At 35.5% G+C, this 27,583-nt stretch overlaps 2 protein-coding genes across 4 annotated transcripts; one reads left to right on the forward strand and one right to left on the reverse strand.

The window, feature by feature from the left end:
* The first annotated feature begins 1,600 nt into the window (after window positions 1-1,600).
* On the forward strand, window positions 1,601-5,469 carry Tbc1d22 (TBC1 domain family member 22). 2 transcript variants are annotated; one of them, XM_070313121.1, is made up of 8 exons: window positions 1,601-2,116; window positions 2,598-2,775; window positions 2,856-3,400; window positions 3,478-3,608; window positions 3,697-3,951; window positions 4,021-4,270; window positions 4,356-4,579; window positions 4,681-5,469. In XM_070313121.1, the coding sequence occupies exons 2-8, from the start codon at window positions 2,693-2,695 to the stop codon at window positions 4,825-4,827; spliced, it is 1,635 nt and encodes a 544-aa protein (XP_070169222.1). In that variant the 5' UTR covers window positions 1,601-2,116; window positions 2,598-2,692; the 3' UTR covers window positions 4,828-5,469. The 2 variants fall into 2 exon arrangements, with proteins under 2 accessions (XP_070169222.1, XP_070169223.1); XM_070313122.1 differs by having other exon boundaries at window positions 1,601-2,091.
* Apoltp (Apolipoprotein lipid transfer particle) lies at window positions 4,570-26,896 on the reverse strand. 2 transcript variants are annotated; one of them, XM_070313120.1, is made up of 26 exons: window positions 26,296-26,896; window positions 25,642-25,686; window positions 23,598-24,693; window positions 22,827-23,187; window positions 22,206-22,515; window positions 21,483-21,982; window positions 20,990-21,285; window positions 20,074-20,584; window positions 19,733-19,874; window positions 19,481-19,654; window positions 18,744-19,289; window positions 17,762-18,668; window positions 16,452-17,541; window positions 15,103-15,390; window positions 14,770-14,973; window positions 14,525-14,680; window positions 13,191-14,327; window positions 12,482-12,837; window positions 10,904-12,291; window positions 10,335-10,519; window positions 10,096-10,250; window positions 8,280-9,454; window positions 7,666-7,877; window positions 6,498-7,511; window positions 5,965-6,408; window positions 4,570-5,797 (listed from the first exon to the last, which is right to left on the reverse strand). In XM_070313120.1, the coding sequence occupies exons 1-26, from the start codon at window positions 26,351-26,353 to the stop codon at window positions 5,711-5,713; spliced, it is 12,837 nt and encodes a 4,278-aa protein (XP_070169221.1). In that variant the 5' UTR covers window positions 26,354-26,896; the 3' UTR covers window positions 4,570-5,710. The 2 variants fall into 2 exon arrangements, with proteins under 2 accessions (XP_070169221.1, XP_070169220.1); XM_070313119.1 differs by having other exon boundaries at window positions 5,959-6,408.
* Window positions 26,897-27,583: the final 687 nt, after the last annotated feature.

Consider the following 27,583-nt stretch of genomic DNA (forward strand, 5'->3'; position numbering starts at 1 on the left):
CTTCATACAATAAACGTGTATTTTCTATACAAAAATTCCGATTTCATATTTATATACCTGGTACTGTACTCTACTTGCTGACGAGCGTTGTCAAGGGTGCTTTGGGACACTCTGTATATATATAATTATTTCAAGTACAAAAAAATAAAGATAATAACGAAAAATCAGTCGGGAAGTAATCTTCCGTCATTAAGACGAGGATATCAAGATGGGACTTTATCTCTGATATTCTATGATTATTCTCAGGAAAATACAAACAAATTAAGTTAAACGTATTTAGATAGAATTATATAAACATATACAGGGTATAACAGAGCGCCCGTATCAGGCGTTTTTTTTTTTTTAAACGTAGCAAGTTGGGGAAAAAATTTTTATAGTAAAAGCTATAGTGAAGAATCAAATGATAACACTCGTGTTCTGCTGCAAAAAGAATAAAACAGAGTATTTCGATGAAAGTCCCTACGCTTATAAAATTAAGTCTATCAATTTGATAAATAAGACTATAAAATGTTACATAAATAAATATTAAGTTTTTGTTAAAAATAATATATAAAAAAGCTTTTTATATATATAATTGATGTTTAGGAAATTCACTTAAACTTCGGACTTAATAATCGAACTTTAAATGGAAAGAACATATGATATTGACTGGACGAGAATTGAATTACGTAACACGGTGTATAATCTGTTTCGTATTGTATATAATTAAATTTAAATGCATAAATCTGTTTAAAAAGATACAGTACATTTACAAAACATTAATAAATAATTGCAGTTTGGACAACAATTTTGAATATGCCAATGTTATAATTATATTGTTTTGCTCCTTTAATATTCTGGTTGTTTTTGCATTTTAAATGTTTGTTAAATCATGCAATATATATAAGCTGTCACGAATTTTCATGAAATTCTCGAAAAAGAAAATTAAGGATTAAGATAAATAATTTTTTTTATTATATGTAATTATTTTATGTAATCACATATTGTAGTAGGAGCTTCTCTTTCGAATCGTTATTCGCGGAAATCTCAGAGTTGACTGTGACGTACCTTGAACAAGAATGGAATTCTCACGATATACAACTTTATATATATATATATATATATATATATATATATATATATATATATATACATGTATGTGTGTGTAATTATATTATTATTGCTTGACATGAAATGTTCACGTGCTATCTGTATTAAACTAAATTTCGCTTAAAGATATGATTCGCACGAGAAAAGCAATTTGCAAAATATATAAAACCCATATATACAAATTATATCTCTTAATCATATCGATTTAAAACTCATCGTTGCAATCTCGAATCTTACGTTTGGTTTTCATCAAACTGAGATTATTTCTATATTTATTCGTAATATTATATTATAGCATACAATGCATGAGAAAGAGACAAAAGAGGCAAAGAGTGTAAATAACGGATTGACACACGTTCCTTTTTACTTCATCCTTCGTATTTTCTCACAATTAGCTCCTATTTTTTTTTCTCCTTCTCCTTCTTCAACTCTTTAAAGTATATATATACGTCTATTTAATTTTACGCGCAAGAAGTCTAACAAGAGATGTATGATGTATCGCGATTATATGAGAGAACCGAGATAGCGATTCGCGGTAGCAGCGCTCGCGTCAGATGTCAGACGATCATACGTCAAAATTACTTGCTCGACGCGACGAGAGGAAAGTCACCGATAGTGGCTTCGAAGGGCGTTTTCGGTGCGTCCTCTAAAGAGGCGCACGAGAGAGACGCGGTAATCGCGCGTCAAGATCGCGATCTATCGTGACGACGAAGAGAGAGAGAGAGAGAGAAACCCACTTCGACGACGACGTCATCGTCGCGGCGTACGAGATATCCATTGACACATCCGGAGAAACTCCGATTGGGTCGTAAACTGGACTTCGCTTTGATTCTCGCGGGAGATCCAGGAGGTTTAATAACTCGTCTAGCGAAAGATGTAGGCGAAGCATCCTCTCTTTCTCGTCTTCTAACGACCAACGGTTTCTCTCGCCACCGTCGAGCTGACGCAACATAACCTTCTCAGCCGCACAAACAGTCAACGACAAATTTCCGCTGCGTAGACGTGTGTATTTCTGTCCGCCCGCAAAGTACGTTTGTGTGTAATTTAATTATAGGAATAGAGCCATAGCACGTCAGAGCATTGTCGCGTGTTGGAATTGTACGATATTATTGTCGTGCGCCAAATTCCCGGGAAATCATATGTTACGATTATACGTTTGTTATTTTGTAGAATCCGCAGTTTTTTTCCATTATATTCTTCCTTCCTCGCCCTTTTATTGTTGTTTAGGCATTGCTCGTGACATTACGCGTGCTATCATATCAGTCATATGTTCAATCTGATAAGAATGTATACTCTAATATTTGACAATTCTATAAATTTCATATTTTTTATCGAATATAAGATCCAAGCATAATAATCTAGCTTCTACTGGAATACTAGTTATTACAATTTATAACATAATTTACTATTATTTTTCTTGATTATACATCTCTTTGTGATACATACCATGACAATATTGATTACGATATAATACTGTAAAGAAAAAGAAAAATTTTTGGTTTTTACAGATTTTCAGTGTTTGTGCTTGAGGGTATGAAGTGCAACCTACACTGTAATAACTGTGTTGAAAAATTACCTGGTGTTAGTTAACTTGATTTCTGCTATGGAAAATCAAGGTTACCATCATCAAACCCTTTCAACTCATCAGTCTTTCTGGAAGAAGAATACACGCGCTGTGCCAGGAAGGTATATATTTTCTAAGATTTTATTTTCTGCGTACTTGAAATTATATATACTTATTAAATCATTGATTAATTTATTTGAAGGCCAAGCCTGAAGCAAGATATTAGACACCATAAGTTTAATTCCACGGCAATTGGATCTAGCAATCTGACTAATATTGCTAATAGTAGTGGTAGTACAGGTGGAAGTGGAGGCTCCACTTCTTTTCAAGATTTTCAGGAGAGTGTAGACGATGCATGGGATTCGGGAGATGATGAATTTTGCACAGTTTCGGATGTGAAGATATCAAAGAAAGTCAGCCAGTCAGCAGCTCTTAGTGTTATCAACAATCACAGATCTAGCAAGAAGTGTTCACAGTTGCTACAGGCAAATGCGAAAGTAGTTCAACATGAAATTATTCCTGAAGAGAAAAAAGCGGAGGCCCTGCAAAGATTAGCTGTGCAGCCATTACATTTACGCAATGCAAATCTGCATTTACAAGTGAATAATAGCCAGCATCCCAGTGAGAACGTAGATTTAAAGTATGGCGTATCACCTCAGCACAAACCAACACAATTCCCTGGTAGACCACAACCATTGAGGCAAACAAATGCTCCCAACAAATTTTTTATACCTTCAAAGGAGCAAGGTGTGAATCCATTTGTTGCATATTCAGCAGCAATCCTTAAGACATAGGATTTACAAATTGCTTATGAATCTGTTTAGATGGGGAAAGTAAAGTGGACAAGTTTCAATTACTTTTGGATGCGTCCGTTCTGAATTTGGATGAATTAAGGCATTTGTCGTGGTCGGGCGTGCCTGCCAAATTACGTTCCGTCACTTGGAGGTTGTTGTCTGTAAGTAGCGAAGGTAAACGAGCTGTAAACTATCGAGCATGTGAGCGCTATGGCGAAGCAATAAGCAACCGTGTTCGTAACATTGTAGGAATACTTGCCAGCTAATATGGAACGTAGGCAACATGTGTTAGAGCGCAAACGGCTAGACTATTGGAATCTTGTTAAGCAGTATTACGATGTCGAACGAGACGAGGGGTTTCAAGATACATATCGTCAGATTCATATCGATATCCCTAGAATGTCACCGCTCATTTCGCTATTCCAACAGACGACAGTGCAACTGATATTCGAAAGGATATTGTACATTTGGGCAATCAGGCATCCCGCATCTGGTTATGTTCAGGTGTTTAATATCAAATCACCTATTGTATTATACTGTAAAAAACTAGAACTGATTCGATCGTTGTTATAGGGTATGAATGATCTCGTGACGCCCTTCTTCTTAGTCTTTTTGCAAGAAGCGGTACCAGTGCAGGCTTGGCAGGATCTAGAAAATTATGATGTAGCGTCGCTGTCGAAGGAACAGCGCGACATCATCGAGGCAGACAGCTTCTGGTGCCTGTCAAAATTCTTGGATGGTATACAGGACAATTATATATTTGCTCAATTGGGAATTCAGCACAAAGTAAATCAGTTGAAGGAACTGATACAGAGAATCGATGGTGAATATTTCGATAAAAACATGATTATATACATGCTATATTAAATATTCGCATTTTTCTTTAATGCAACTGTTACTGCATTTAGCACCGTTGCATCAACATTTACATCAGCACGGAGTGGATTATCTACAGTTCTCCTTTCGGTGGATGAATAATTTACTGACCAGAGAAATTCCACTTCATTGTACCATTCGATTATGGGATACTTATCTGGCAGAGTCTGATAGATTTGCATCGTTTCAGCTCTACGTGTGCGCAGCCTTTCTTCTACTTTGGAGACGACATTTACTCCTGCAACCTGATTTTCAAGTAATTTATTTCTCAATTCTACATATTATCGTAACGTAATTTTATATTTGAAACTTCGATTATTGCTGTACGCTTAATTGACCTAACTTTAATAATTGTAGGGGCTGATGTTAATGCTACAAAACCTGCCCACGCAAAACTGGACGGATTCAGAGATCGGCATGCTGGTAGCCGAAGCATACAAATTAAAATACGCATTCGCCGATGCGCCAAATCACTTACAAGCTCATGATACTACGGCTAGGTGACCATTTTCAGTTAACGAATTTGGGTTAATGTTATTATGAATATAGTGGCCAAACTGTGAGGAGTCGGTAATATTGTGTTAACGTGCCGGCTCTCTTCTTCCGTCTCTATCGTCGCTATATATACTGCGACGTCCAATCTATCACGGCCATATTGAAAATTTCCGGAGTGCGCGAAACATTCTTACGTTTTGTTTCCATATTGACTATTAAGTTTACTCAATTTACTTTGTATAAGGTTTATTCCTTTGTTACGTTAGGAGAATTTCGTGGAAAGGGAGATGTTTAGATATATTCGCCATGTTTCGCTTCAGAATAAGATATAAATGCAACTTAAGACGCGCGCACAAAGAGTGTAACGCGAATCAATTGCCATTTCCCGGTTTGCATTACATTTATATATATATATATATATATATATATATATATATATATATATATATATATATATAAAAGTCTCGGACACACATTATATACAGATAATATATATAGACAAGAAAGTTTTATATATCGACCCTGTGTTTTGTGCTTTTACATAATAATCATACCACACTTCCCCTCCCTCATCAGCCTTACCTATAATTATATTTATATTCCAACAATAATAATGAGTTTGTTTAAAAAAATATAATTATTAATGCTTAAATGATATCGTGATATTATTTTATTAATGTAATATATATATATATATATATATATATATATATGATTTTGATATTATATATATTTCTTTTATATTTTGTCTCCAATATAAGACAAATTTTGGATTGGGAAGGGAGGTAGATATATTATCCTATATTACAAAGGATATTGCAAATAAATATGATTAATACCGGCGAGTTTTATCTAACATCTAATACCATCTAACTATATTTTAATTATACCTTTAATCATCCTCTATACTGATTTGGCCATAATCAATACTATCTAATGGCGGCATCATCGAGAGCGATTCGTTGAGATTAAAAGTTTCCTGCAACATAAAGAAAAATAATTTCATTCATGTCTGAATGAGATATTGTAAAGATGTCTAGAGAAGACACTTTTTGAAATCTTTCAGATGTTTTTTTAAATATTTTTCGTTGCTTAAGACATCTTGAGTTTTTGAAATTTTTGTAAACTTTGTGTACGTACACTCACGTAATCTACGTGCACGGGCATTGGGTATACACACGGCATACATTCCATTTGCGTGACTCCATTATTATTAGCGGTACATTCGCACAATTGGCACTTGTTTGGCTCGGCTGTAAGGGCGATTCTCTTCGCGAAAACGCTCGTAAATTTTTTAATTGAAGCCGACTTTTCGAGACGCAGTTTGTCGCCGCTGAATATCGTGCCGTTTGTCTCCAAGGCCAGCGGTGTGCAGTAGCCTAGCACGTTTTTGGAAAGTTTGACCTGTCTTCGCAGATCTTTGTCACCGGTTAGTACTCGGGCGTCCTTCTTAGTGTACGACTTGGTCGCGTCCAAGCCGTAGAAGATTTTGCCGATCTTCTCCTTCTCGAATTGGAAATCGCCATCCATTAGTATGTGCAGAGTGATATCGTGTTCTAACAATACTTGGTGTAATACCGAGTACTCCAACTAAAACAAAATGTTGAAAGATGAATTAAATTATAGAATTCAAGAAAATTATCAAATTTCATGAAATACATCTTGAAGATTGAACTTACCGTTTGGTTCTCCGGCTCGCAATGCGAGCATGGCATCAATATGAAAGTCTTCGACACGCCGGCCCTGAAGACGAGCCGCGAAGCGAATCCAATCGCGGCGAAAATGTCTTGACTGCCGCTGCCTACTGGCACGTAGCTTAAATAATCGATGAAGCGTGCTACGTTCTTCGTGAAGATTTGTCCGTCGAGAATGATGCTCCTGGGTCGATCGTGCACTTCGTTACCGCCAAAGATCACCAGGGACCATCGATTTCCCGTGAGACCTCGATCATTCATCTCCTTGTCGAGCTGTGTAATTAACAACTCCATACTGCTATTCAACTTCATATCGCGATTGCAACTCTTTGCCTCGACGATAAACACCACGTCGGCCGATCGGGGCACTTTGTCCTCCTCCAGCCGTTTGAAACGGCCTTCGGCTACCTGACTACCGTCCATCATAGTGCATGAGGTGCACTTATCGGGTATTCTCAGATAAGTGTCGCGGAACATGCATATCTGCATGTACGACATCGCCACCGTGCACGTCTCGGCTTCGGTGAGACTGTTCAGGCACATCTTAGCGTATACAGCAGGATCGATCACGCCGAAACAGATACCGAACTCCGAGCTCTTGTTCACAAACAGATCGTCGCAGAACTCAAATATTACGCTGTCTTGATGTAGGATCTTGTTAGCATGATTCGTCGTGTCAGTGCATTCCTCATCAATAGACCAGCTGTGAGCAAAAGTGCCGGTGTCCTTTAGAAACAGCTTGTTCGATCCCAGGGTGTCATCGAATTGTTCGTTGCTCATCGTGCCGAAGAGACCGGCCGTCTTTCCGTAATACCAGCCTGACAGTTCCAAGGTACACAAATTAAACTTGAGATTACATTCCAGCCGGAATTGGTTGTGCTTGCGTTCCACCGTTACCATGTTCTCCACTTGGTAAACGTACGTCGTGCCATGGTCCAACTCGATCGGCAGCTGCAGATTCGTTGTAGTGCCGGATGATTGGGAAATCAACTTCATTGTCTGAATAATATAATTCCGTATAAAAATAATTTATCTTTTAATTATAATGAAAATATAATTATATAATATTAAATATTTCTTACTCCCTAGATAAAATTGATGATTGAAATTTTGATTTAATTCTTGTTATAAAATAATAATAAGTTTTACTAACATCGTTGAAGAGATCCAATTCGATAGCGTTGTTTCCGATTAATACTATGATCTGATGAGTGATTTCTTCAGGTTGTATATTATATTTGACTAGAATCGCGAAAGTATTGTGCGCAAAATCCTTCGCTAACAAGTAGATACAATTTCCGGCAAAATCAAAGTAACGTCCGTCAAACGTGATATAATGACGAGAACCGATAATCATGGCTTGCGCTGAAATATGAATTATTATACATATTAAAAATAAATTTAGTTTTCGATTTGTTTATTAAAGTTTTATTGTAAAATTTAATCGAGGCAAATATGTATTGAATTAAATTCAAATATAATAATGGAAATAAGGGAAATCTCATATCAATTACTTCCGAATTCTCTAATAGTTATCGCTTTCTCTCTTGCATTACTTTCCTACGAGAACAAATCAGTGAAAGACAGAAAATATGTTAGATATAGCATTTTTTTTGTCTTTCATTTGCTTTCTCACTCTACATCTACATGATCATATAACGGCACAAATGTAAAGTAAGATAGTAGCGTGTAAGAGAAGAAGCATTAAAACCAATCAAAAAGTAATTAATATTATTCATTTCTATTATTATATTTTCTTAATCAAACCTTTGAACGGCGGTAACCAGTTTGACAGCTCCGAGTATGGTTTGTACTGATAGTAAAGACTCCAAAAGGTAGTATTCGAAGTTACGAAATATTTCTTGATGTCCGCGATTGCTCTGATTTCTGGTATTTCGTGGAATTCAGGCGTCTGATTGAAGGCGTGCCAGGACATGGGCAGTTTTTGCTCTAGGCATATCAGACCCTGATTAGGATCGAAGATGAACATGGTCTTAGCTTCTCTGTAGCGACTTTCAGTTTGTAACGCTGTCTGGCTGATGTCCATCATCTTGGAATGCACCAACCGGATAAAAGCCTCTATCTTAACCTTGACTTCGAAGTACTCACAGAAGTAATCGATCCTATCGTACATCTGCTCAAGTTTCTCCAAAGCGTAGTTGACCGACGGTAATTTTCGAAGCTCTTTCAATTCCGATATAATTTCATCTATGACGTCTTTAAGTTCTTTACCAAACGGCACAAAGGCAAAATAGCGTTCTTTTAAGAATTGTATCATCAAACCCGAATATTTGTGCACATTGGTCACTATATCGTTCGCTTTGATGTCGCGATAGACCTTGTCAATATCCTGAGAAAAGTTGGCAAATCGATCGAAATATGGCGACGTGATAATCTCCTTTTTACGATCATACAGGAAATCGAGTATCTCTTTGCTCGCTTTCCAGACGACTGTCTCGAGATAATGAATGAATCGGATGAACATAGGTTCCATTAACTTCAAGAAGCGATACCATTGTTCCGAGATGGAGGAAAAAATTGTATTCCAAAGATTCTCGATGTATTTGATAAAAGACACGTGCAGATCTTTGATGAACATATCGTATTTCTCTATCAGCTTCTCGATTATATCCGTCACCTGCGACACCGATTCGCCTTTCAACACAGCAACGACAATCTCAGATACTTTGTGATAAGCGTTTTTGATGGTCTCGATCAGCCAGAGCAATGAATTTCGCAAGGCTTCGCCAGATTCGCCCATTATTTCCCAGATCTCGTTGAGAATGTTGGGAAGAGACTGGATATGACTTCGCAGGGACAGTTCATCGACGGCGTATATCCCGATATTAACGATATCTTTGATGTAGAAGTAATTGGCATTATAAGACTCGTTCAAATATACCTTCAGCTCTTCAAAGTCATACTCGAGATTTTTTAGATCACTAAAAAAATATAATTTATAGATATATATATATAAACAAGCTGAAAATTGTGCGAATTAGAAACTTGCACATTGCTTCCTCATTATTTTATTTCGCTCATAAAGCTTAACCTTCTTAAAGCAAGCGAGTTTTTTAATTTTGGCTTTCTCATAGAGGAAAATATTTCAAAATTTCCGAAAGTTAGGACGTGTACAGACATTTCTCAAAAAATTCAATTTTATAAAAAATGAATTTTTTCACTGATCCTCACTAAATTCAATACCAATCATCCTTTAGTAATATTCTATTCATGTAAAAAAATTAAACCCGATATCTCAAAAATTGCAGAAGTTAGAGGTTGTACAAACATTGCGTACATACATACATATATACATACATACATAAATTTTTTAAGGATATGATTTTACGTCGTTTTGAGACATTCTAAACACATTGGCATAAAACACTCGAAAAAAAAATTTTGTCACGAAAACAAAGCTTTCTCTATAAGGAAGCAAAATACATAATTATATAGAAATTAAATCTTATTTTAATATTTTTATTTTATTTTATTATTTCATTTATATTATTTATCTGAATGTTTTTCTGAATACTCGATTTAATATTATAGATATTTAACATTTACTTTTTCAAATACTCACTACCAATCGTCAAGAAATCCTGAAATATCCTGCTGAGCGTCCTCCCACACATCCGTAATAGAATTTATTACTTCATTTTTGACATATTGTTTCCAATAATCGATATCGTTGTTTACATTTTCACACATTTCGTTAAAGGTTGTTTTTACAGTAGTCTGCAAGTAGTCATGTGCGCGTAATCGCGTGTTAATTATATTGCATTAAAAAATATATATTTTAATATATTACATTTAGCTTACAATGATATCACTCTTGAGTTCGGGCCGCCATCGCAAAATTGAGGTAACGAGTCTCGAGTGATTTAATTTCAGATAAAAAGAAACGTCTGAAATTATTAAATCATCGTTGTAGGTTCTCCAAATGTTAAATATAGCGTTTCGAGCGTCCGGAATATTGCCATCCATTCTTAGACTCACTCGTGCATCTATAGAACGCGACGGAATGTAAAAACGGATAAAAAACAAGAATTGTTTCAATTTTAGTATTAAAAAATAATGTACGTGTTTATTAAAAAAAAAAAAAAAAAAAATTGTGTAAAATATTCATAAAAAATATCAAGAGCTTTCTGTAAAATAAAATAAAACAGAAGAAACACACATTTTTAACTCCCAAAGTTTTTAAACAGCTTAATTTTTATTTAAAATCTTGTTTTATCTAATTTAATATCTCACTTTAAAATTATATATACTAATAGGAGTTCTTTTTAGTTTTCGATATTTTATCTCACTTAATTTAATTTAATGTCTCTTACTTTAATAGATGCAAATTATTAATTCTCTTAAATATTCCTAACTTTTAATATACTCACCGGGCGTGTAATTAACCATTGCCCAGATAAACTTCTCACTAGGATCCAAAAAGAAAGAACCGGTAGCGTTAAGTTCTGGCGTATTGATTGCGCTACCATTCACGACGTAACGAGAAGATGAAGGATAATAACCGATCGTGAAATACTTAATCTCATCATTATTTATTCGCCGGAAGAATATCTCTCTCGATTTCCGATCGATTCGACCGATCAATTCTCCAGTTTCGCTCGACATATAACCGCGCGTATATCGAGCGTGATTTATCGTTTCGAGCAATACATATTCTTGTCTGCGAACAAATCCTTCGACGTCGAGATCTAATCTGATGTTGACATGCTTGCCCGATATTTTATAGAGATACTTCCTGTTCGATGCATCGCTCTCATCTCTCAACAAGACGGACAACGTCAATAATTTGTCCTCGTTGGTGGAGTAATCCGCGGCGAAGACGGCGTTTAATAAGTCCCTGCGATCTCTCTTCATCAATATGCCCTTTAACGTGACATTTTTTTCGAAGGTCGGGTGTCGAAAACTCAAAACAACTTGCTGTTGGTTAGCTTCCATGGATGTGACATTGACATTTGTCCAATTAAAAGCTGCACCGACAATCTTCGATATCTCGTCGTCGCGTTCCCATTGCAAGTTCGCTTCGGAGCTTATTTCGTTGTTAGTGATCTTATACGAGCCATCTACAGTGAAGTTTCGGAAGGGATAGAATAAATTAAGAATGATGAACTGATTGTCCATATCCTCGGTGGTTTTATTCAAGATGTTTACATGATAAGACACCCAGGCATCCTCGGCTAGACTTAACCATGTGTTCTGATCAAACTCGCCAGGTAGTACCTGATAGTCCGTCTTCAGCTGGATCGTCTTGTTCGAGTGCATCGCCTTCAAATGGATGTCCTGGCCGGTATGGGTAGTCCGGATCTTGGATTCGCCGGCGATGTTGAAGGCTGAGCTGTTGTCTAACCGATAAATGTTCACTTGCTTGAACTCGACGGTGGGATAATTGGTTCCCTCATTTCCACCGCTGTACTCGTATTGGTTTACGTAGATGATGCCTATGGGCTTATAGATGTTCTCCACGGTAATTTGAATACGATCTTTATCGAAGCCAGCCCGGGATTCACTCTTTGAATTATATTGAGTATCTAGCACTTTCTGATTGTTGTAGATCAAGATCGAATGGCCCGTAGTGACTTGTGGACGTTTTTTGTAGCCGTAAGTTAGATGACCGATATGACGAGCATTCAGAGGAACTTCTATGTGCAGAATACCCTCTAGATTCGAATCTAATCGTTCGCTGTAATAAATGTAATCGGAGTTGAGCGAAGCCGTCTTATTATTAGGCCAGAAGCACTCGATGAATCTCTTATTCTGCTTTCTGCATATAAAAAGAGAAACGATAATTAGAGAAAATTTTAAAAATAATAAAAGAATTATTTTTAAATTACTTAATTTATTTATTAATTATTTATAGAAAAGTTTTGATTTTTACATAACATTATATGTGCGATTCAATTAATTATTATATATTGTATATACTTTTTCTATAATATAATGGATTTACTTACAAAGTAGTAAGTACAATAAAATTGCATCCGACGAATAAATTTTGCGATATCGAAGCATTAATGGTTCCATTAACGTTGATTAAACTTTCATAAAATATCCTTGCGCTTCCAATCTGCTGTCTTGAAGGATAAAAGAGATCGGCATTAATTAAATTTCGTTCATCGGAATTACCGTCATAACTAAAAAAGAATACAAGCGTTTCTTCTTGCAAAAATCTCGGCGTATACAGAGAATACTTGAGCTCGATTTCTTTTTTATCGAAGGTGATATTAAAGAGATTGTTCACAGATTCCGTCGGCAATAAACCCCATGTCAATCGGAAGTGCCCATTAATATCGCGCGTAGCCATACGAACCTAAAATTTTGCGTTGTTATTATTTAAGAAAGAGAAAATATTTTTGTTTTAATTTTATGGAGGCGCATATAAATATACAAGAAAGAGAGGGAAAAGGAGAACAAAAAAAAAGAGAGAATATAATTTAGATAAAAAAAATCTATTTTAAATTTATTTTAAAATTTTCTAAGAATATATGTTTATATTAATATATTTTTCTTTTTGAAAATTTGGTGTTTTCTCTTAAAAGAGAATTATATCTCTTTCTTTCAATTCGCATAAATACTTTTAATAAAATAAAAACTACTTAAATTTGTATTATTATCTTGACTAATTTTACTATTTATTAATATTAAAAAAAAAAGAATACTAACCAATCCATCCGAAGCATAATTATTCTTTGCCTTAATATCGTTGTAGCCCAGCACGTAAGAAATGTCCTGCATATTCTTGCTAGTATGATAACTGATCAAGAACCGATGATCGTCTTTATTTGGAGGTGGCAATTTCACAAGGAACACCGCGTCCAAGTTTTGCTTATTGCGGAAACCTATAGTCGCGTTTGTCTCGAACTCCCACGCTTTTCGATCGATGTCCAAATCCAAACCCATATCGATATTTCTGTACAACCGACCGAGATTCTTGAAAAACACGTGAGTCGACAATTCCTTCTTGCCCAAATCCGCGGTATCATATCCTGCGATCAGTTTCATTAACATGTCTTCCATGTAGATCAGTTTCCATTGAATGGCCGCATGGCACTGATCGTCATTCAATCGATGATTTAGCCGAGCGTCACCGCTCGTATTGGTCAGCATCATATTGCCGTTCACCATCACAATCCTGCTATCATTCCAAGGTGTTTCGGCTTGAATGTATAGAGTCGTATTGCCATTTACTTGCACATTCATGAAAGTATTTAGCTGATAAATATCTACTTTGTCAACTTTTTTGATGTCCGTGCGAGTTCTCACGTCCCAATTAAAATTGTTGAGGACATTTGCGTCGACAGTACCATTAAAAGATCCACCGTCGACATCCAGCAAAAGACCGTACGTCTTTCTCTTTAATCTTAAAATGAGTCGATCGGTGTTCGCGCTTTTCGGCTCGGCTTTAACATCTATCGAAGTCAAAGTGTCATCCTTCACGAAGATGACAGAGCTGACATCATAAGATTTTGCTTGTAGCTGGTTCTTTAATTCTCCTCTAACATCATACAACGATTCGTTGATCTGTCTTAGATCTCCGTGGAACTGGAAATGAGGTTCATGCGATAGCGGCGTATGTAGATCGGCATCGATCTTGCCATTACTTAAGTTTCCAGCCAGCTGATATTCCTGATCGCCGAGATGCGTTACGCATACGTTCAATTTCGCAGTATTGTTTACACGAATCGCATTACTGTACAGAACGTCAGCTTCCAGCGACTCTAAAATTTTTATCCAACTTTTCAGTTTCGCAGAAGCTCTTACAAGATGCTCCTCTATTTGCCAAGCGGACTCGAAAGACATCTGCAAAAAATAAACGATTTAAATTTTTATTTAATTTTATTTAGATAATAATAATTTAATTTTTATGTTAAACTTAACTAAAATTAATCGCTAATATAAATTATTATTAATTTATAACTTAATCGGATTACATATATATATATATATATATATATATATATATATATATATATATATATATATATATTAATACTTACGTATTTTGATACAGGCTCTTCCATTCTTGCATTGAATTTAAGTTGCTTTCTATTTCCTGTAAAATCCTTTTTCGCGGCGATTGTAGTTTTCGGTATTTTCATAACAGGTGAATCGATTGCACCATAAATCATCATATCAAGCAAAGCTTTCTCTATCTATATAAAAATTAAAGTATATATATTTTTATTTTTATATTTGCCGATATTTTTACTTGTAAATATTTTAAGAATCGTGCGAGATTTACCTTTATATTTCCTAATAAATCTACGTTTAATTGATTTCCACGAATCGTAACTGTACTTCTATATAGATTGCCTTCGATCTCTACAATTGCGCTGCTACGAAAGTCTTTAAGTAATTCCAAAGGTGTTTTTATATTTAATTTTATCAAATGCGCCTTCGTATTATTCGTATCAACTTGATACGTATAATTCCCATGAAATCCGGTCTAGACAATAATAAAATTTTATTTGATATATATTTTCTTTACCTATATATATTTCGTCGAATTGTTCGTCTAATTATAAAGTATAAAAAAATTTTCTTTTTTTTTTTAAATTGTATATAAAAATATTACCTCGATCCATGTAGTATTTTTCCTAACGTTCACGATCATTTCCGTAAAATAAGTCAGTTTCTCAAGATCGATTAAAAATGTGTAAAATGATACTATCTCTTTGATACTGCTAAACGTTAAATCAATATGTAGATCATTATTTATATGAAAAACGTCTTCCATGGAAAAGCTGTCGTATATGATGATTTTGCCGGGTGGCAATTTTATTGTGCTTTGAATCTTGTAAGTATCGCCTTCAGTATCGATATCTATTTCTCCCGATATATCCGGGATTATTACAAGCCATGTCTATATATAAATGAATAAAGATATAGATAATAATATTATATTAATTTAATAATTGTACTTTCTTATTAAGAGAATAAATACAGGGTGCTAAATTTCAAACGTAACAGGCCAAATATTTCGATAACTGAATGAAATATCCGGTTTATTTTTAGATTGTATCGTTTCGAGGCGGATAAATTTTATATTAAAAGAATTTGACTTTGGATAGACGCGTAAAAAAAAAAAAAAAACCAATATTTCATTTAATTATCGAGATATTCGGCCTATTACGTTTGAAATTCAGCATCTTATATAAAAGTCTCAATTTTTTTAAATTAATTTAAATTTATTTCTTATATTGCTGGGACGGCGCATCTTGATACCCCCGCGTTAAACCAGGTCACCGGTTACCCGTGGTTATGCCGGGTTTCCCGGCGTATCCTGCTATAGTTTGTAAGATTGTTACCGCGTTCTCCGCGCCCCGTACAACCGTTTTGCTCTCCGCGTCCAGACAGACTCTAGTGCCGCTTGTATATTATACCACGGCCCGTTAGACAGTAAGACCACCTTGTACATACCGCGTCTTGTAATTATAGAGTTAAATATAACCGAATAGGAATTTTCGCCAATGTCGCGGCTGCTCCGCCTTTATATACGGCCATCATGCTACCACAGCGCGCTAGTCCTTCTAAGGATAAGCCGCAGAAAGCACTGGCGCCCCGTCCTTCTAAGGATAAGGCAGATTAGTCAGTTGGAACCACATTAAAGGCCACGCGACACCTCGTAGTATTTAAAATCTCCTTATTGTAATAGCTGCTACCGCTTGAATAAACAATTGTTCAATTATTATATCGAGGAAGAGTGAGTTAGAGTTCCCCCTTTCTCCGGAATCCTGGCACCGGCGAGCCTGATCCGCGACGTCGGGAAAGGTGAACCGTTACAAAATATTTAATTAATTATCTATTACAAAATATTTAATTAAGTATCTATAAATTAGATTTCAAATTTAATAAAAAATTTGATTTTTGTGATTAGTTTTTTAATTTTTTTGATCTGTTATTTGAATTACAATTACCACCTACTTGCAGTTCTCCTCGCCAATAGAGACCATCCTCATCTTCCTCTTCCTCTGTCGACTCATCGACATCAGGATCGTCTGTCGTGGATATAATTCCCGGTTTTAATGGAATCTTAACAGGCGGAGGTTTTGGTCCGCCCTTAGCCTTGATACCAAGTTTATTGTTTGCCAGTCTCAACGAGAATTCCATGTCTATGTCCAGCATATTTTCGACCTCTGTGCGTATCACAATCAATTTGGTGATCACCCCGCATTCATGCAGACCCTCCAATGGCGTGAGCACTATGTAGCTATAATCGAAATTGGTAATGTTGTGATAGTGCCAAGTACCGAGAAAGCCTGCCGTGATATTATTGTAACTGATCCTGAAATCAGCCTCGCGCCTATTTAGTTTGGCCACTATCAGTGCTTTTTGCAGCACCTCGACGGGCGTTGCTAACATGAATTTGACGTTGAAGTCGTAAGTGACAGTGAAGAGCTGGCATATCGCCTCAACGCCGAGCGGACCATTTGGCGTGATAATCTCTGCCACTGCATGCCGATTGCTCTCCGACAGACCGAATCTGCCACGAACAAAGGCGAACTTCTCCAACGGCGTGGTAATATTGAACTCCACCTTAGATTCCTTCCAGCGTACCAGGTCGCCGATCAGGCGGCCGGTGTACTTGCGTTTATCCAGCTCAAGATTAGTCGCGCCGAAGAATATCCAGTTAGTCATGAGACGCAACTGGCACTTGAGTTCGTTCTTCCGGTAGTTTGCCAAAGGCGAGTACAGGTGCAGATTGCCGGTAAGATTGAACACATTGTCTGATTCCTTGTCTAAATGCCAGATGCTGCGCGCATCAATCGTTTTATCGGGATTATAGTTAATCAGCACATGTGTATCAATTGTTTCCGAGCGTAGCATCTTGTGAGTAACGTTTACAGTCATCCACGAGTAGGAGTGTACAGTGCTAGTCAACCCATAATTTGCCGTCCATTCTTTCAAATCTTCATACTCATTCACGCTAGCATAGAATTCTGTTATGACGTGCTGGGAATCCTTCCAGTAAACGCTGCTACTAGCTAGGATCTTGTCTAGCAATTGTAGATATCTGCAGGCAATAATAGATTAAAATAATAATAGACAGTAAAAATTATTTTTCTATAATTAAAATTTTGGAAATTAAATAATTTGCCAAAAAAGAGTAAGAATAAAATTTGATTCGGCTTTATATTTTATAAAAACCTAACCTAATAGATAAAAATAATAGTATTTTATGTCTTATTATATCGCAAAAATAAATCAATTTAAAATCAAATGCGTATTTTTACCTCACGTTTAAGGCGATCTTTTTCCACTGTTCAAAAGGCATTAACAGTTGCGACTCAAATTTGACAGATATCATTTCTGGCTGTACGTCATAGTCTGCGCTAATCCACGCCTTGATTACATTTTCCGGATTCCAATTCACAGTAACGTCTATCAGATAACTATGTGGATTACGTATAACCAAGTCACAAGAAACAGTTATTAGTCGACCCGGATAAGTCAACGTTATTATCGCGTTTCGCTTGATCCCGGATAAAGCTGGATCCATCAGGTATACTTTACTTAATTGTAACATTGTGCCGAGTTTTAAAGCGGGATCCCTATTTGCGTCCCACTTGAGCTCTGCTGCCAACTCTTGCCGATTCTCTTCGTTGATGCCGCTTAAGGTCACATGTATGTCCCGCCATTTGTCTAAATGCAGCTCTAAACGAATTTCTCGCGTGGTGTCGATGTTCGTCATCGCCGAATACACGTTACCGCGGTACCTGGCTTCTACATATGACATTATACTGGTTGTCGACAACATTGTATGATTCAATACAAAGGCGTACTTATCGTAGTCTATTTGTTCAGCATATAAACTGACTCTGAGATCACTATGATTCTGATACAAGTAGCAGTTAAGCAGAATTGGAGTAACAAAGCTCGGCGATTTGAAGATCAGTTTCAAATGATGATTGATGATGACAGCTGACGATCGATCGGAGTAAGCTCCACGCGCGGTTATGTTGTGACCGCTGAACCACGTGCCAGAGAAATCCAGTTCGTATTCACGTCGTGATCGCTCGTTGATACGTGCGTCGATCAGCATTGAGTTGAAATTCGGAATTGTCAGGTTTGCGTGGCCTTCTATGGAGAACAGCAGATGACGCGGCATAATGATATTGACGATCAGACTAATCTCCTTCTCTGCAAATGGAAAAGATTTATTGAATATTTTTATAGTCAAATAAATTTAGCTTAATAATAAATTTTGCATCTTACCCGGTGCATATCCTATAAGCAAACTGGTCTTTGACTCGGCGCCGAGAGCGTAATGATTGATGCCCATCTTGAGATCCAAGTTCTGGATAGGTTTGGTGACGGCTATTAGCATGCTGACTTTCGTACCCTGGTTTTGAAAGTACATCTTCGAGTAAGAGACGATAAGCTGCGCCGTGAGTTTGTGCCGATCGTCCTTGAGATGCGGATTCGAATTCACTTCGGTATGCAGCTCTAAGTGGCCGAGGGCTTGTTGATACCAGGCGCTTATCACGGTATTAAGTTGCGGGTAGGCAGTGGATTGCAGCTTCAGTTCTGCAGTCTTGTGTGTGAGCGTCTTCGACGAGCGGTTAGATAGCGAGATCTCCAGATGGAGAGTCTCCTTTTTCGGCATACGTTGTAGCTGATAATCTAGTTGGAAATCGCCGGCCAGGCTGATGTTTCGTTGAACGATGTAACCGATTAGTTTGCTCCAGACTCGCTTTGTTTGAAAAGTCAAGTCTATGTCGAATTGAGAGATGTTGTTTTTTTGCGCGTTCCTTATCGCACCTGATGTGATTAAAAAAATATTTCTAATATTATTTGTATACACTATCATATTATATGATATAATTATAATGTAATACATATATTTATGATAAAATTAGTTATAAAATTAACTTTATGTTAATTACAAGAAAAAATTTATTTATTTATAAACTGAAGAAGATTGGAACCGATTTGAAAAGATGACGAAGTACCTGAAATGGCAGCAATGCGTTCATTATTGATAGTTAGATAGACTTTAGGATGATAAGTGTATCCATTATTGAACTTCTTTCTCGTGTAACCCACGCTGGCATCTAAATGCTTTGTACCGTTGATATCGAAACCGATATCTATGAAAGTCTCATCATCAGAACGTTTGTACGTGCCTGGAAATATAAAAGCATTATTTTCAGTAATCATATAATTTGTACAAAAAATTAGATATATATTCACAAAATACTAACCTTTAGCAATCAAAGAATTACCGGCCGAATGAATTAAAGCGGTAACGTTATTATTTATTATATCAAAATCGACAATAGCGCTTATTTCTCTATTCACTTGCGAGCCAGGTGTATCGAATATCACTTTAAACGTGCTATGTTTCTGAAATGAAATTAACGAAAATCATAAAAAATATCTTTTACTTTAATATTCAAAGAAACGAGATGCATACTATTGTAATTTTTATCAATATCATTCAATTATTAAAAAATTACAATAATTATTTACAAAGAATTCGTTAAAAATTACACGAAATTTCTCTAATATGTGGTGATCGAATGAGAAATTATATACAACTTACCTGAGTTTTATTCCAATTATACTCCAATACGTAATTCTTAGCAGTTGGATCGTCCTTAAGCAAGGAGATTTTGAAAAGCGTGAATCCATTTAAGATGAAATAAGGCGCTTTGGTATCCTTGGTCACATTCGTGAATTGATAGTCAGTGCACATTTTCAAACCTATCAACCTGTTTAAGGCGGCCCAACTACAGGTGGTGTTGCTGATGATATTTTTAGGTATGACTATCGGATGTTGCGAGTTCTTTTGGTTTTGATCGGCTACCAAGATCCCCAGAGACTTTTCTTCAATTTCGGCACCTTTAACTTTGATGAAAGCAATGTCCGAGAGCAACAAGAGCACATCTACCTTGCGATTTGGTAAGCCCAGACTCATCCGCACTAAACGGGTATCATTTACGTTCAAATGAAGCTGCATCGTTCCGGAAGAGTAAATATTAGTTCGCAACTTAAGTCCGGCAGATTTGTAGAAAGCATCGACGGTCATCATGCCTACTACGTCGGCACTTATGCTGCAGGAGCATAACATAAAATAGAAAGAGAAATATGTTAGAAAATAAAAATATAAAAGAAAAGAACACAAGAAAAAATTAACAAATAAATTATTCTCTTGAAAGAGACACAGAGAGATATTATTTATTAAATAAAATCCAATCTCAAATATAGAAGCTATATAAACAAAGAGAATTTTAATTATGAAAGTATTACAAATATTATCGAGATTTAAAAAAATTAAAAGAAGAATAGAAGACGAAGAATTTATATAAAATATATGTGATAGATTTTTGTATGATAAATATAATATATTCAAAAATTGTTATTTATATTTCTTATAACTGCATTTATGGTTATTATTTATTATAGAATAATTTTTGAAAGTATAATACAATATATATATGCACAAAGAATAAACGAACCTAGAAGTGATATTGGCTGTGAGCTGGAACTCTCTGTTAGCTAATCGAGCATCATTGAGTATCTTCGAAATCTTGAAATTACAAGCCGCGGAACCAGCGATATCCAAGCGAATCGGCAAACCGGATCCTGTTGGCACAACGTAAGAGGAATCCAAGAACATCCCGGTCCTTTCGTAAAGGATTTCTTGCATGGCCAAAAACTCTTTTATCTTTTGCCAAGGATTGAAATTCGCCAGTGCGGACATCACTTGCTTGTCGCCGTCCAGCATCATAAACTTCAATTCATTTCCGAATATCTTTTGCAACAAATAATAACAATATTATTATATTTAGCCTGTATGCATATAGAAAATTATTTTATTACCGTTATCTATCTGATATCTAGTGTATGTATTTTAGCAAATTTAATTTTTTTAAATCTTATATTATAGCGAGATAAATATACATTTTTATTTTCTTTACTTTTATACAATATATATATATATATATATACCTTATAACCAAGGCTAATTTTCGGATGATCGAAATTGTTATCGATAACATTAGGCAACCGTTTTACATCATCCCAGTAATTTTCCTTTTCTGATGCCGATCTGAAGTATCTAAGGAAATTCTGAAGGTGATTCGAGATTCTTTCGTTGCTGTACATGCCATTTGGACCAAAGAGATTCTCCGCATAATATTCCAGGCCCTCCATTCGTGCAGTAATTTCAAATAAATTCACGGATTGGCCGAGGAGATCAGCGGTAACGTTGAATGTGAACGATCGCGGCACATATGATTTTGGCGAAAAAATTAAATTTGTTTGATAATTCGCGCCGATATTATATTGTTCAGAAAAGAAGGAGTTTTCGTAATTACGCGAAAACTTTCTAATGTCGCTGTTGAACTTGTTATCGATGTCTCGATCTGTTAGCAAACTTTGAATCTCGACTCTAGTAGGCGAGGCGGAGTTGTAGAGATTCGTTAAATGGCTCCATACGAAAGAACCGACTGAAAATAATTTTTAAAAGATTATGATAAAAACGAAGCTAAGAAAATTAGAAGCAAAAGTGACGTAAGTTAAAATTTTTCTCTAAATAAACTTAAATTAATTAGATTTGTTAAAAGACAAATAAAAAACGTGAAGTTTTTAAAACTCATAGTTGTGTTAATATTTTCTTGCTATACTATAATAGAGATACTACAATAATAAATGCTTATGTGACGTACAAACCTTGATTGACTTCTTCCATTTTGAGAGCATGCTTGATGGTTTTAATAACATTGTAATCAGGACAACGTATTACTTGTAAATAAGAGGCAATACGAATTTCTGTGTCTAATGTCGTATTGCGGTAATAATCAAGGAAAAAGTGATCTCTTGTCTCTTCACAGGATGGCAGTCTACGATGAGCATCAACGGCGGCGACGCGAATTTCCATGGGTAAGAAACTGCCAGTGTCATCTATGCATTTTTTCAGGTCTCTTCGCAAATTCTTTGTTTCAAGCCCCATGTTACCAACCGCTTTTAAAGCTTCCAATGTCTGAAATTATACAGTTATATTAAATTATTAATCCATTTATAACAGTTGATTATTTATTAATAATTATATTATATTTCTATTAAAAATATTTTATCTTTTCGTAACATAATTATCCTTATTATAATTTGAATTAAACAAAAATTATTTTTATAAAGATTTATTTCTTCCTCTATGTCGTCTATGTGTATACATATGTATATGTGAACGTGTGCGCTTCTTTCTTCTAGACTAGAAGAATGAAGCGCGCTTCATACGCACTTTATTTCTAGAATTTGCTGCAAATGGCAAGAATAAAATGATAAATATTTTACTTCTTTCGTCACGAGAGGAGAGTGAAGACGGGGCGCGCAACCTCGTGAGATTTTCTGTTGAAGATGCGCCATGAACGCGTCCACCTCTTCCAAATCGATACAGTTATCGTTGTTTCTGCAATACGTGTAAATAATGGTGGAGTAGCTGAGAATAAATTGGGCTTGGGAAATTTGATGCTGAAAGTTCAGTAACGGCGAGAGAGCTTTGATGGTGTCGTGATCCGGTTGCGGGAATAAAGCAAAAGTAATGATCCAATCATTAATAGTCGCTTGATTAACATATTTCTTCATTATCAGATCCTTCATCACATTCACCGCGGCGTTGCTGTTTAGGTGTGGCAATGCAGCAACGACGTGCTTTCTGTCAAATGAAAGAAAATATCAAATATAATCAAGGAAAAGTATTGACACGTTATATCGAATAAAATTAATTAATCATAATTTTTACATTGTAATCCAATTAAATTAACGATACTATAAAATACATCTCGGTACCTAGGTTATAAGTTCAATTTAATTTATGCTAAAGATGGGCTAAAGGAGGCCGAAACGTCCTATAATTGTAGAGAATGTCACACGATAAAAAACTGTTTGCCAATCACCGCGCTTGGCTCCGACTGCCATTTCCTTTGAGTTAATTTAATTTGATTTCAATGTAATGAGCCATTATTAATACAAATTTGTTTTCACATTGTAGCTTTTTCAATTATTTATTAACTTAAACCTTTTTTAACTGACTAGAAAAAGATATTATACTTAGTAACTACGTACTTTCCATGTTTGCAAATGTTATTAGCTCTCGCAAACAGCTGCGACAACAGGGGATAATCTAGAAAACGAGCCGAATGAATGAAATTGGTAAACATTTCAGCGAATCTCTGTTGCAAATCATCAGCGTTTGTCGCGAGTCTGCACATGCTCTTTATTAAATCTCTGGAGGTTCGCAGCTCGCCGTGCATGGTCTTCGGCATCTTTGTATGGTCATATAGCAACGTGGTTCTCTTTGTGACAGATGCACCTCGAATAAAATTATCTTCGTCTTTTTCTTCATCATCAATATCTTCATTCTCTTCGGATTCCTGGAAGAAATCCGTCTTCTTTGTCTCCTGAATCAGTTGAAGAATCATCCGAGAATCGGTCCTGGCACCAGCTTTGTCGCCATTCGAGAGTGGTTGTAGCAATCGCACTTCGTCACAGACTACTCTCTCGTAGACGTTATGGTCAATCGTAATCTCGCAGTCGCTGCGTGATTTGAACAATCTGTCTTGACCATGTAGCTTTCGCGGACTTTTATAAGGATTCGATTGCACTACGGAGAAGTACTTGGGACCGTTCTGGCAATCGGCCAGATCTTTGCTCTTCTTTACGATTAGGCTGGTTCGCTTGGCCTCGTACAAACGATATTCAGTATTGCAGGCGCCATAAACGTCCACTTCGTTAGCATTGTGGTCCACGTCGAAGCGCCGCATGCTGTTCTGCAGCATCGATAGCATGCCCCTTTTCAGGTTCAATGTCCAGACCGGCTCGCGCCGATTCGGACACAGCTCGTGGATTAACCCATCGTCGAATGTAAACCTCAGTGTAAAACGCTCAAGCCTGGTCTTAAACTCATAGCCGGCATGATCGGGGAACTCGACGTTATACGTGCTGCGATCGTGGCTGATGCTGGTGTTTAGGATCTTCAGGGTACCTTCGCAGGGGCTGTTGAAATGTACGGACAGAGTAGCATCGATATGCAAGGCCGAATCGTTTCCGGCGAGATGATGAGGCAATGTCTGATGATAACCCAGATTTGTGCTTACGTCCACAGAGTATGAGTATACGTAATGAATATCCTCGTGGTATTTGAATTTTCTTTCCACTGGAACTGTGAAAAGGAATAAGTAAACGATATATTTTCATGCAATAATAAAATTATAATTTATATAATATTTTATTATATTTATTTTTCATACACATTAATATATATAAGATATTATATAAGAAAAGCTGCATATATTTTTTACTTCAGAATATATTAATAAAATTTTTACTCAATAAGATTCGTTTAATATTTAAGATATAAAATAGAATATATGAGACAAAGCCAGAATTTTTTTTTTTTTTTTTTTTTTTTTTTAACTATTAGTTGATATCTGTTACGATTTACATTGTCGGTGAAAGTAAATTTATCGTTTAAAAACATTTTCTATGGTCGCACTTAGCAATAATTTCTTTCCTAAGATAATTTTCATTTCTTAGTAGTCTGTTATCTATACAAATACGCATTTGTTTGCAAAACAAAGATCAGAGTTCTTCACTTCGACAGACACGCGCGACTACGACATCACAAAATTATTTCACATTTAAGCAATGTGAAGAAAATCGAAAATAAAAATATGAAAGAGAGACGAGGAAGTAAAGATATCATAAATTTTGACTAATTTGATAAATAAAAATTAATAAGTTATTACTTAAGCGTTTTAGAGTTTGCTTATTTACAAATTTATGTAAAATAAGCTGATTATCTCTCGAATTAAAGTGCAAGAATATAATTCTCTATTTTAAATTGATCACATTTAAAAAAGTAAATAAGAAAGATTTCAATGCTAAAAAGATGCAATGCTAGCAATTCTCGTAAGAAAAACATGAGACGGGATTATAACGGCGCGAAAATGGATCTCCGTTTCTTTTTTCGATAATACGCTAACGCGGCATGTGATATAAATGATAAATTTCCGAAAATTGTAAAGTCGACGGAAACACGAAAATAGAAACTGCACTGTGTATTAATACAATATGTGGTATATACGTGTAGAATATATAAAAAAATTACCCTTGCATTTGATTCGGCCACATGACGCATGATCCTTGCTAATTTCTGGAAAAAAAATTTTTTTTTTTAATGTTACGCAATGTATAATGCTAGTATATTTATTATGTTAACAATTTACAATGTTTTATATTGTTATATATTATCTTGATATGATTTAACAAATAATATCGCCGATTGTATTAAAAATGGACAATTTAAGTTTAAAAATTCTTCGGTAAGAAAATTTTAATAATAAATAAATTTTATTATATATGTAAATAATTTATATATATATATATATATATATATATATATATGCAATATCATCCCTTAAATTACAAAATTATTTACATTTAATTTACATTTAATTATTTCACATTTAAATTATTTTCATAATTGTTAGTTTAATATAACGCATGTATGTTTAAACAAACATTCTACATGAGATTTTATACATATATAACGCAATTAATATTATTAAAAATATATAGCGTAGAAAAAAAAAATATATATATATATAATATAGACATCTTTATCCAACTATGTAAACGCTCTTGTGTTTATGTTATTTTATCGTACTTTAAGAGACGTCAACGTCGCTTGATAACGATTAACAGGCAAATTAATGAGATACCGGACGTTGCAATAAATATACCGGAAATTGCTGATAATTACCTCCTCGCACGGCAGTTAACACTGCGCACGTGAGCGCAGAAAGCAATATTGCCCTCATGATTTCCGATACTAATAACTCTCAAATCTTATATCGTTTTCGGAATCCTCGAGAGGTCCTTCAAGATAGACACTTTCTTATCGAGTTCCTCATCCCTTGATATTGGATATCAATCTGTAGCAATGTGTTGCTATCTAACTGATTGATTAATATTAATTAATGAACACTGTCAGAAGCAGAAATTTTCGCAATAAATGATTTTTGCACACTGATCACTATTATTCTCTTCTCTCTCTCTCTCTCTCTCTCTTACAGTTTTTTTGTCTTTGTCACTTTTACACTACCTCAGGTTTTCACTTGCATCCGTGGAAATTTAAAATTTTGCAGAGATATCGATAGAAGTGTCTGTCGTTACTCACGGCGGCTGAGCTCTTTCTCTCATGTGACAAAAATATACGCGATAACCACCCGAGAGATAAACCGGGGTGCGGATTGGCGACTTGATTGAAGAAAACGGAGGTAGAGAGAATGTATGTAGCGTCCACACCACGTGCAGTTAAATAAGTATTTCCGTTGCTGGCTGGTCGGCGAATGGCCGAGGGAGACGGATCAGATGCTAAAGGTCTCCCAATGCTTTTTTATGTTTACACAGAGGTCAGAGGTTTCCTCCGTCTTTGATAAGATAGCGGCTCATAACGAGATCCTAGAAAGACTCCTGATCTTTGTGCGAAGACATACTAAGAATGCAGGCAATAAGGAATACACATGGACTTCATATGGCGTCCACATGGAATCGGTTTCAAATTATTTCGCTGGCTAAGCTGAAAGAAAGAGGGAAGTGTCTCTATTTAGAAGAAAACGAAGAGATATTTAGGACAGAATTTGAATATTATATTACAATCGCACGCTTTCGTTATTATTCTCAGAGTTTGGAGACAGAACGAGAGAAAAATTATTTTTTCTAAGAAGACAAGAAAAATAGAGATAGAAAAAGATAACAAATTATAAAAAATGCAGTTAAATAGAACGGATTTAGTATATAATATTGCAAGTTATAAAATACAATCAAAATAAATATAAAATTGTAAAAATACATGAAAAGAAAAAACAGAAAGAGAGAGAGACAGACAGATAGACAGACAGACAGAGACAGAGAAATACAAAATACAAAAACAAATATTTAATTCGATGTGCAAATATTTGTTCTCTTATCTCGATACTGTTCAAGAGCCTAAATCGCTGATTTCATATCATATGATACTCATATTACATATAATAAAGCGGTTCTCT

Source organism: Polyergus mexicanus, unplaced genomic scaffold (genome assembly GCF_030449975.1).
Source record: "Polyergus mexicanus isolate NDT 795.1 unplaced genomic scaffold, iyPolMexi1.0 SCAF_23, whole genome shotgun sequence".
In the NCBI taxonomy this organism is placed as follows: Eukaryota; Metazoa; Arthropoda; class Insecta; order Hymenoptera; family Formicidae; genus Polyergus; species Polyergus mexicanus.